Genomic DNA, 12,105 nt, shown 5'->3' on the forward strand with positions numbered 1-12,105 from the left:
CTGAATTTTGCAGCAGCTTGCTAGGTAGAAACCTGCTAAGAGTAGAAGCGACGTGGGCCTCCCTGCCTTGGAGAGAGCCAACGTTTCCTTCTCTGCACTCCCCAGAGCCCTGTAGCGAGTCCTCAGGGCACAGAGAGATGGTGAACTTTGAATCAGTCCTGCCCTGGCACTTTCTAGCTGGGAGATTGTTGGCCAGTCATCCAATATCACTGAGCCTTAGCTACTTTGTCCATAAAAATGGAGATAAAAGGTATCTGCTTGGCGGAGCAGATGCTTTAATGGATAAGTTAAAGGATGTAGTACTGGAGGTTCTCTTTCAGTGTTTTCTGGAGCTTTTGTTACCCCACACAGAGGCCTGTGCTGAACAGAGTAAAAAGAGGCATCAAAATGCTGTGGCAGCCAGGGACATCTCCGGGTTCTTGAAGCAAAACCAGCTGTAACCGATTTTAAGACTGTGAAACGATAATACATTGAGATGCTGTTTTACTTTCTTCTTCTTTTTTTTTTTTTTTCTTACCTGGTTTGTCCCCAGAGAACCTGTCGAAGGGGTCTCTGAGGCTTTATCATCTGGCGGGGATCCTGCTGCGTTTTGGGGGTCTTCACTTCGAGTCTGATCCGGAGAAAGCCCATCACTGCTGCTGTCCTCTTCAAAAGCAAAAGCATCCGTGGATTTGGAGAAACTCACCTGGTTACCTGAGGGGGTGAAATCCAGGAACTCAGTTAGTGGCTTAGGAGAGTCAAAGAGCTTTTTTAGAAATGCTTCGATGTCTCACTTCTATTAAAAATACACCTCTCTCTCTCTCCAGTTGGTTTTAAGTTTAGGTAAGAGTGAAGCTATGCTTTAAATTATTGTGTTTATAAAAAAGTGGTTTGTTTGGCGTGTAGGAAAGAGTTGCTCTATCAGAGGTCTGTCATCATTTGTTAAACTTTATTTTCAGGTATCTGCATTTCTTCCCGTTTTCTATGGGAACCCATATGTTTTTGAAACTGGGGAAGGTGAAGGAAAGAACAGGGAATGCTGGGTGCAGAATGAGGCCAGAGGAAAATGCGGTAGGAGCATGCGCCCGTGTCCCGTGGGTTTTACGATGAGAAACGGAATCGAGATGACAGCCTGCCGTTTGCATCATCTTCAAACATAAAGCTGGGCACACAGCACACAATGTTTAGCAAACTTTGTTCATAAGGATAAGCTAGGACAGCTACTGAGTTTAAATTCCTAAATGTCAGAATTAGCTAATGTCACCACTGTGTCCCGAAGAGCCATTCAACGAGTGCATGACTGTTTACAAAAGCCATAAATGTGTCTCAGAAACTTCAGCTTGATCCTTATTTTTCATTATTTGGAATTTCTTTGTATTCCTCATATCTTTGTGTCTATTTTGGAACTCCTCAATGGCTCACGCAAGCAGAGACTCTTCCTCAGGCAGCCTGCATGGTTTTGCTAAGGGAACAGAAAAATTGGTGTGAGAGAGGGGTTATCGCACCAGATGGGACTAGAATGACATCCTTATATGTCCCTTACATTTTTATTTGCCACATTTCATCTGGTTTATTATCCAGCTGCACAGTACACAATGTGCTGAAGCCGCATAGCTCTCCTGACCCGATTCCAGGGACTGCTCTGCTAAAGGAATTTAGGTATTATCAGGAAGTTTTCCAGCCCGATATTCTGCAATCACACCGACAAGAACTTTTGACTCTTGTCTTGTGCAGATAAGAGAAAGGAGCTCTTACTGCAGGGATTGGAAAGGCAACGAGGAGCTGGAAGTAATGGAACAAATGTGGCTTTGGGCTTGTCATCGCCACCACTGCTGGCATCTGTCACAGGCCCTCTCACAGGCATTCAAGTGTCACATCAGGAAGGAGGCCGTGCAAGGACAGGGCAGGGGGAAACTCCAGTCACAGGCCCGGGGCGGCCCACTAACTGGGAGGGGTTTGGGGCTGAGCATTTCTGCTCCATGGGTTATTTATAAAAGTCATTATTGCTTTTCCATGAATATAAAAGTCATACATGTTCATCATAGAAATTCATACCTTAGAAAAATGCCGAATGTGGCTGGGCACAGTGGCTCAAGCCTGTAATCCCAGCACTTTGGGAGGCCAAGGCAGGTGGATCCTGAGGTCAGGAATTTGAGACCAGCCTGGCCAACGTAGTGAAACCCTGTCTGTACTAAAAATAAAAAAATTAGCCAGGCATGGTGACAGGCACCTGTAATCCTAGCTACTCGGGAGGCTGAGGCAGGAGAATCGCTTGAACCCTGGAGGCAGAGTTTGCAGTGAGCTGAGATCACGCCACTGCACTCCAGCCTGGGTGACAGAGCAAGACCCTGTCTCAAAAAAAAAAAAAAAAAAAAAAGCAGGGGATGATGTGTATTACTGAGGGCCAGGTAGGCAGGCAGTGGGTAGGTGGGGGTTAGGGGGTTAAACGGTCCACATTCCAGAAGTCACTGTATTTTCTTAGGATTCACATGGCACGTGCCCTGGACCAGTGCCATTCACATTGTCAGAGACCCTGCATGTGACTTCGTTAGACTCTCAGGGCAGCCAGTCTTCTCTGCCCAGCGGGACCCTCTGTCTGAGAGCTTCGTCATCTTACCTCCTCTGCCCACTTCCTTCAGTCTAAATCCATGTGGATCTTCTCTGATCTGATACTTCTCGTGACAAAGACCCCTCTTGTCTCCACACAGGGTATCATATCCCAGGTGTGTACAAATTAGAGGAAATTAACCAAATTGCAACATTTTCTACATATTCTAACATGTGGGTAGAAATGTTAAGAGAAGGGAGAGAGAGGGGTTTCTCCTCTTATCCTCCCCAAACCCAGCTTTCATTGTTTTGAGTGGAGAGAGAGCAAATAATAACAATAGCAGCTGGATGAGTAGTTCACCTAGCAGTGGCAGCAATAGCAAAAACAGCCAACTTTGTTAGACTTCCTAATAGTTCAGGAAGGGGGCACGTTTTCTCATTTCTTTTTCTTTCTTTCTTTTTTTTTTTTGAGACAGAGTCTTGCTCTGTCACCCAGGCTGGAGTGCAATGGCGTGATCTCAACTCACTGAAACCTCCACCTTCCAGGTTTAAGTGATTCTCTGGCCTCAGCCTCCTAAGTAGCTGGGACTACAGGCATGTGCCACCACACCCAGCTCATTTGTGTATTTTTAGTGGAGACAGGGTTTCACCATGTTGGCCGGGCTGGTCTTGAACTCCTGACCTCAAGTGACCCACCCACATCGGCCTCCTAAAGTGCTGGGATTACAGGTGTGAGCCACTGCACCCAGACTTCTCGTTTCTTTTTAATAAATGAACACATTGTAAGGTCTGGTCCACCCAGTTATTTTGGGACTGAACTAGGACAGCAGTGCCAGTCTTTGGAGTCTCAGACTCACCTGGCAGAGGGGGTGGCAGAATTAGTCATCCTTCCTGGAAGTCAGCAGGTGAAGCCATTGTGTGGTTTACGGAACATCAGCCTGCCCGGTTGATTGGGGGCAGTAGGTAGGGCAGGGGTAGCATAGAAAATGACCAACATCTCTACTTTTTTTTTTTTTTTTTTTGAGATGCAGTCTGGCTCTGTTGCCCAGGTTGGAGTGCAGTGGCACAATCTCGACTCACTGCAACCTCCTCCTCCTGGGTTCAAGCGATTCTCCTGTCTCAACCTCTCAAGTAGCTGGGACTACAGGCACGTGCCACCACATCCAGCAAATTTTTTATATTTTAAGTAGAGATAGCATTTCACCGTGTTAGCCAGGATGGTTTTGATCTCCTGACCTTGTGATCCACCTGCCGCAGCCTCCCAAAGTGCTGGGATTACAGGTTGAGCCACTGCGCCTGGCCTACTCTGTATACATGATAAGTTGAACCTTATCAACCTGTGAGCTGGTTCACTCCACTGCAATGGGAGCTATTTTAACTCATGGACAGACTATCTCCTAACATCCTGGAAGAGGATTCCGGAGACTAAGGGTGTCTCTGGAATTCCACAAAATAGCTGAATTTTTGAGATCTGAGGCACTGACTGTGACATCTTGCTTTTCCGAAACGAAGAAGGCAGAAGATTCTGGGAAGGGAGAGTCCCAATGAATTTTATTTGGACTTGCCTTAGTAAAGGGGTAGAAAGACTGTTGGAGCCCTGAAGTTACCACCAGTGAATCAGCCCTTTCCACTCTGACACCTGGCATTTGGTGACCTCAGGTCGAAGCACTAGAATGATGTGCAAAAGCCTAGAAGTTGAGTATCTGGGATAAAGGTGCAGGTCATCAATCCCCCCTTCCCCAGGGCTGGACAGAGCATTCCTAAGCTATTGCGTTTAACTCCAGCCTTCCCATTTTAAGAGGAGTAGAGACAAGCTGAGGTGTGATCAGATAAGATATGGCTAAGAGAAGAGACAGAAAACCATGAGAAAGGAGATCCTTGTATCTCGATGGGACACAATCAGAGAATCTGTCATGGGCCAGACTGCCTGGTGAGTGCTAGTGGTGGTTACAGGGAGGAGAGAGCGATGCGAAGTTGTCCAAGAAGCCTCCTGGAGGAGGTGGGATTGAATGGAGCCTGAAGTGACTGTCAGCGGTGGACAGGACAGCAGAAAGGGAGAGGGGCGTGTCTGACAATGAAAGGACGGGGCGTGTGGATGAGAAATGATAGAGTGGCCCTTAGCAGAGTTGGGTTGGGGAGGATGACAAAGAAGTGCTTTCAGCTGGGGGAGAGGGCTATTTTAGGAGCCAACCCCTGGAGAGACATTGCTTGTAGGAGACAGTTGGGGGTACGTAGGGCAGGGGTAGCACAGGAGAGACATTCCCATGCTTAAGTCAATGAAATGAGGAAACCATGAGTGCATGGAACTACATCCCAAGGACAGCTCTACACCTGCGTAAACAACCAGGAGGAGTGCCACGGCCCCAAATATGACTCCTCTCCGGTATCTAAAAAGCACGATGTGCCAGGTTAGAACACTCTGACAGCTGCACTGAGGACCACTGGTCGCTGTCCAGGCCACAAGACCCCACCATGGGGGCCCCTGTCCATCACCACTCCTTCAGGGTTACTAGTGGCTGGTTTAGATTTGCCACTGCCAGGGCAGAAGACGAGGGCAAGGGCAGGGAGCCCACACACAGCTATAGACTTGACTCAGTCGCTGTCAATGGGAAAAACCTTAACAGCGGAGGGGTTCCTGTAAGCACACAGCAGTGGCTTCCTTTGGGCATGAACGCCACCTATGGTGTTCGGTGTGGTCCACAAGGCCCTGGGTTCTGGAGTCAGACGCATTTGAATTTGCTTTTTGGTCCTACCATTTCAGGGATAGCGTGACTGTTGGCAAGTTATTCGACCTCTCTGAGCCTCAGTTTCCCCATCTATAAAATGGAAATCATCATCATCATAGCTAGCTCTCAGGGTTTCGAGGATTAGGTAACAACATATGGAAAGCACTGGGCCCGGTTCCTGACGTGTAAGTGATGAATAATTTCTTGCGGTTATTGTTGCTATTGTTTTTGGTAGCAGTATCTGTTTGTCTCAAGTGTAACATCGTCAAGAAATAAACAGACCACCCGGGAGGCAGTTTATCCTCTGGTCAGCTTGGCAAAGGTCAGCACAACTCCAGAACCAGAAAAACTGGTTGGTCCTGAGAGGTTCACGCTGGGAAAGCAAAGGCGGACCTTCCTCAGAGTAGGAGGAGTGTGGGTGGAAAGGTTGGCATGCCACTCCCTCTCCTTCCTGTTCAGGCCAAGCCCATGCAGAGAGGGACAAAGGTCACCTTATCTGACTGCCTCTGGAACGACCAAGTCTACTGGCTCCGTGGTGTGACCCTGGGCCTCCGCTCCAATCTCCCCCAGCATGAGACTGGCTGGGAGCTGACGGAGAGCGGTGTGCTGGCTATTGTCCCTGCAGACGCATCAGGGGTGTGATGACAAGGACCTGCTTTGGGAAGCGCTGACATCATCCTCTGGCTATGCTCGCAGGGCTGGCTCTGGGCACTGGCCCCTTGGGGATCTTGGGCCGGTGACTCGGAGCCTTCCCTCTCCCTCTTGGAAGTGATCAGATGAATGAGTCAGTTGTACTTTCTTTGCATAAACATTTAAAATGTCAAGATTAAAGCAAGATAATTGGAGTCCTAGTTACCTTTCTGTGAGGACCCACACCAAGGGCAGGAAATCATGAAGTGAAACGTGAAAATGCACGTCCTTCCTTATCAACCTGTGAGCTGGTTCACTCCACTGCAATGGGAGCTATTTTAACTCGTGGACAGACTATCTCCTAACATCCTGGAAGAGACTGAAGCAAAATTTGCTTCCCCAGGGAGAAAGTCGTGCACAGAAACGTAGCTATTGTCTCAGTGTTAGCTGTTGTCTAAAGATATTTGTATAGATTTAGCATGTCATAGTCTACAGATCTATTGGACTATCTAACCAAAGTCAGAACTCACCGCTCTTGAAGGGGAGCAGATGCCTTTATTATGGAAATGGCATAATAGGTAGATGTTTGAATGAATAATTTTTTTTACTCAGATCCCTGGTACTTTAGAAATTAGCCTTAGGTACTTTTTTTTGAGATGGAGTTTCGCTCTTGTCGCCCAAACTGGAGTGCAATGGCGTGATCTTGGCTCACTGCACCCTCCACCTCCCAGGTTCAAGTGACTCTCTTGCCTCAGCCTCCCGAGTAGCTAGGCTTACAGATGCCTGTCACCACGCCCAGCTAATTTTGTATTTTAAGTAGAGACGGGGTTTCTCCATGTTGGTCAGGTTGGTCTCGAACTCCTGACCCCAGGTGATCACCCCCACCCCCGGCCCTCGGCTTCCCAAAGTGCTGGGATTGCAGGCATGAGCCACCACACCTGGCCTTTATTTTTTCTTTTTTTGACAGATAGGGTCTCACTCTGTCACTCAGGCTGGAGTGCAGTGGTTTGATCATAGCTTACTGCAGCCTCAAATTCCTGGGTTCAAGTGATCCTCCTGCCTCAGCCTCCCAAGTAACTAGGACTACAGGCATGCACCATCACGCCTGGCTAATTTTTAAAGTTTTGGTAAAGATGAAGTCTCACTATGCTGCCCAGGATGATCTTCATGTCTTTTGATACACCTGATCCTAGGGCCACACAGGTCAGGAAAAGCAGTTAACCTGTGTAAATACTTGTCCTGCATTTTTCTTGAGATGAATCCTCTAGGGACAAAAAAATAGCATCAGGCAAGGCGGGCAGATCACGAGGTCAGGAGTTCAAGACCAGCGTGGCCAATATGGTGAAACCCCATCTCTACTAAAAATACAAAAATTAGCTGTGTGTGGCGCCTCGCACCTGTAATCCCAGCTACTTGGGAGGCTGAGACAGGAGAATCGTTTGAACCCGGGAGGCGGAGGTTGCAGTGAGAGGAGGTGGCGCCATTGCACCCCAGCCTGGGCGACAACAGCGAAACTCCATCTCAGAAAAAAAGTGCTTTATCCTGTCTTCCTTTTCTCTTTTATAGGATCCTCCTCAGCCCCTCCCAGAGCCTCAAGCTGCCCTCAGATTTCTAGAGGTGTCTCCTCAACTTCAACTCCCCCTTGGGCATGCCCTGCCCACCTCTCAGTGATGCCTGAGATGACTTCCATGGAGGCAAAGCCCTTACTTCACTGGGCGGCAGAGGCAGACTCCAGGCACTGCTTTTCCCTCTCCACGCTCATCCTTTCCTCCCGCCACTCCCACACGCTCCAGTGCTCCCAGCTCCCCAATTCTCTTGCCCTCCTCTTTCCCAGAACCATCCTCAGCAAAGTATTTGTCATGTATGCCTTAGTGTGTTTCTTTACCCCAAGGGTCGTTAGCTCTTTGGAGATTATTTCTCATGATGGAGTGACAGATTTTGTTCATGAGAAAGTTATGCCAAAGCAAAGTTTCCTTTTCTATGCCAAAGCAAACAGCCCTACCATCTCACTCAGGGCCACGGTTATCATCTAGCTGCCTTCAAAATGAATGATCAGAGAAGGTGAAGACTTCTGGCTTCCCTGAAGAATGACTAGATTCTTAGTGAATAGGAAGGTTTTGTTATGAAGTCTAAGCATGGGGCACATTGGTGAGCAGTGACTATCGTTGGATCTTTTATAAATGTAAGTGATAGAAATGGGTAGCTTCTGGACCAGCCCTGGAGGATCAGAATTATTGCTGTCTACATATAAGGGTCATCGTGGTAAAAAGAACAAATTTAGCTTTGACAATGGGTCTATATATTCTAAATCACAGGTTCTTTTTTTAAAAAGCCTGGCTGGGCATGGTGGTTCACGCCTGTAATCCCAGCACTGGGAGGCTTAGGTGGGCGGATCATCTGAGGTGGGGAGTTCAAGACAAGCCTGACCCACGTGGAGAAACCCTGCCTCTACTAAAATTATAAAATTAGCCGGGCGTGGTGGTGCATGCCTGTAATCCCAGCTACTTGGGAGGCTGAGGCAGGAGAATCACTTGAGCCCGGGAGGCGGAGGTTGCGGTGAGCTGAGATCATGCCGCTGCACTTCAGCCTGGGCAACAAGAGAGAAACTCTGTCTCAAAAAAAACAACAAAAAAAAAACCTGACTCAGGTGAAAAGACTGGCCCAGTCCCATAAAAGGTGAGAACACTTTAGGAGGAAATGCTTGTCATTTGGAGCTGAAAACCTGGGCCCTTCTACTGTGGGAAGGCTGGGAAGGTCAGCCTGGGTTCTGTTTTACTCAAGCTAGGAGTCAGACGTCTGGACAACATATGACTTTCGCGGGAGCTAAGGGATGTTCACGTTAAGTGAAGAAAGTGAAAAAAAATGCTCTAATGACCAGCGAGAGAATTAACAAGCTAGAAGTAGGCCTGTAGGGGTCTCAACACAGAGGGATATTTCAGTAATAATGACCACTCATAAACTGAGCAAGGTCATGCTAAACTCCAGGATATAATATCTGTTCTCATGAATCATTGCTTCCATGTAACATAGTGCTTTTTGTATTCAGTGTTCTGGCCTGATCAGCGGTTTTCTACAAGGTAGAAATAGGCCATGAGGCGCATGCTCTCAGATACGGCCCCAAGTCCCCTATTCCCCCACAGAATGTCATTTTAGGGTGATGAGCCTGTTTTTTTTCCCTCCACCTGGAAACTATAAGACTCTATGAATTCAGAAAGTCAACTTGCAGGCTGGGAGATTGATCAGAAACTGGTACTCAAGAGGGGAGGGGAAGAGACATGGTGCTTTCATCCTGCTGACTGCAAGAGAGATGATGTCTGGGAGTAAGAGGGAAAATCCCAGGGTAGGGACAGTCCTCTGTCAACAATGTCCTTCCCTGTGTTGGGAGAGGTTCTAGATTCTAGAGTTTCTATTGGAGGGTTAGAGACTTGTTGGTCCTTAATGAAGTTTGGAGGGAGGGAGGCAATGATGGAATGATCCTCTCAGAGCTTGGCAGAAACTCAGAAACACAGCTGCAGAGAGAGCCGGAAAATGTAAACACATCTGGAAAGGCACGTGGACAGGGGAGGGAAAATACACAGAGGCTGGAAGAATGATATACAGTGCAACCACAACCAAGGGAGAAGATACGATCACAAGATGTGACACACAGAAGAGAGAGCTGGGTCGCCTTTGCCATTGGAAGGACTATAGCTGTCTCTATAGCTGTCTCTAAGTACGCTCTCTCTAGCTGTCTCTAAGCAACTCCCTCTGTCTTTATGATATTCCTGTTCACCTTGCCCATAAAAACTCTTAGGCACATTCAAAGGGTCATTGCTAAAGAGGCTGATGCATAGATGAGTAACAGGTGTTCAGTTGCCCATTACTGCTGTCCACTTTTGGATTTTTCTTGGGTTAAGTCACCCTGTATCCTCTGCCTCTTTCTCTAGCCATTCCTTCTGTTTATTAGTCACAGATTCCCTGCTTCCTTCTTAAATACTACTGCATGGGAGCCTCATTTTAGCCCTCTTCTCTTTTTATACATCCTCATTTCCCGCAACTACTTTCCTCCACTGGGCGCTCATGATTCTTCAGAGAAACTTAGAACAATTGGGGGCCAATACTGTCTACTTCTTGAGGCCAATAACTTTAAAATTCAGGAGGGGAGTGAGACATTTAGTAGTAGGTAAGTTGTACAAATTAAAGAGAAAATTTGAGTGCACAAATAATTATGGACAAAATCAAAAAAAATTCAAAGAACTACTCTTGAAAAAGGTACTGGTTTCTTAATTTCCTTGGTTTCCTACGATTTTAGTAAGCAATGTTTTAAAACAACCAATCATTGTGATCATATTTAAATGCTTCCAGAACATGAAAAAATATGAAAAGGTAATTATAAACTATTTTGTGAAGTATGTGTAGGTTTGAATTTAAATCTGAAAAATATAAAACAACAACATAGACCGGCATCATTTATGAATATTGTGGCAGACAGGACTAGCTACTTATCAAAAGCCAGGATCCCTCTTCCATAATATAAAGGCACTGCCGGAAATGGCTGCTCAGCCAGAGAATACCTTTCTCAGCCATATGTACTGTTCTAGCAATGGAATGTGAGTGCAGATGATGTGCTCATTTCCAGGTTGAGATTTTTTTAATAAGTGGATGAACCTTCTCATCTTTTCTTCCCCCTTTGCTGGATACATTCAGAGAATGACAAAGCTCCAGGGCAGAGATTGGCAAACTAAGTCCTGTGTGCCTGCTGCCTGTTTTTGTAAATAAAGTTTTATTGGAACATAGTCATGCCTATTTGTTTACTTACTGCCCATGGCAACCTTCCTGCTACAGCATCAGAGTTGAGTAGTGACAGGGACAGTCTCAAGTATTTATTATCTGCTCCCTTAAGAAAAAGTGCCACCCTCGCTGTAGGGAATGGTGGCGAAACAAGACTGAAGGAGGCTTTTCATGGAGGAAATGCCTCTCTGAACTCTTTCCAAGCAAGAAATACATCTTTCTTGTTAAACTGTTGAAGTTTTGTGGTTTGTTCCCCAGCCAGCATTATCCCAACTAATAACGAAATAGATGCAAAATCCCAAATAAAATACTAGCAGTTTCTAAAACCAAATTTATGAGAGATTGTTTTCCCCTAGAAATTCAAGGAAGATTAGGAAAGGTAGCAATACTACGTTACTTGGTCAAAGAAGAAAAGCCATGTCATCATCTTTTGAAATGCTTTGAAAGCATTTAAAAAAACTCAGTATCTGTCTTGCAAAATACTCTTATTGCAACAGGAATAGAGAAATACTTCCTTAGAATATCTATCCTATACCAAAGGTTACATCATATACAGATGTGAGTGACTAGAAAAATCCCCATTTAAGAGAGAAGCACAACAAAAATGTATGTAATCATCCATAGAACACATTACAACATAAAATAAAACATAAGGCAACACTAATATAATATAATAAATAGAATATAATATTACTTTTGAGACACTGGCAAGGTACCAATAATAATAGTATTCTGCTATGTAATATAACAATAACTATTAAATTATATATTACCACATTATTGATTGTATAATATAAACATGTGCTTTATGTAATTCATACATATAGTTTTATATATAAGATAAATATCTATATGATATAGATATTTTATATAAGATATATATTATTTGGTTTGTATAATATAGTATATTATATATATAATTTGTCTAGAATGTATATAATGTATAAATAATATATTCATAAATAAAATAAACATTGTATGTAATTTATTTTACTAATGTACTACATAGACTTTTAGAAATTATATTAATTCTATAATATGCTAATCATTTTGTTGTGAAAAACCGAGGCAGCCAGTGAACCGAGGCAGAAAATAAAAATGAAGCAGAAAACAAATTCCATTCCCTTAGACCTGGACAACTTAAGATAAACTGAGAAACTATTGCAACTATTAAGATCTTTGACACTGCCCAGTTATAAAATAAATGTGTGAAATTAATAGGTTTCCCATATATGAGCAATAATCAACATGACTTTACTTACAAACAACAAGCTTTGCAAAGGGAAATAAAAAAAGACTTGAATAAGTGGGAGATAGATACTATGGAAGAATTTATAAAATTATGTATTTTAAACATATGAATTCACTATAAATTAACACATAAATTCAGTGCAATCCTAAACAAAATGACAATAGAATTGAAGATGACACAAAAAATGGATTCTAATTTTCA

At 44.8% G+C, this 12,105-nt stretch overlaps 1 protein-coding gene across 2 annotated transcripts in view; it reads right to left on the reverse strand.

The window, feature by feature from the left end:
- The window catches only part of MYOCD (myocardin), a 101,029-nt gene that overhangs the window by 30,813 nt on the left and 58,111 nt on the right, over positions 1-12,105 (reverse strand). For both annotated transcript variants that reach the window (XM_033184513.1, XM_033184514.1), the window contains exon 6: positions 518-693. In XM_033184513.1, the coding sequence (XP_033040404.1) occupies positions 518-693 (176 nt within the window). The remainder of the gene's footprint in view (positions 1-517; positions 694-12,105) is intronic.

Source organism: Trachypithecus francoisi, unplaced genomic scaffold, assembly GCF_009764315.1.
Source record: "Trachypithecus francoisi isolate TF-2019V2 unplaced genomic scaffold, Tfra_2.0 Lachesis_group20, whole genome shotgun sequence".
Classification (NCBI taxonomy): domain Eukaryota; kingdom Metazoa; phylum Chordata; class Mammalia; order Primates; family Cercopithecidae; genus Trachypithecus; species Trachypithecus francoisi.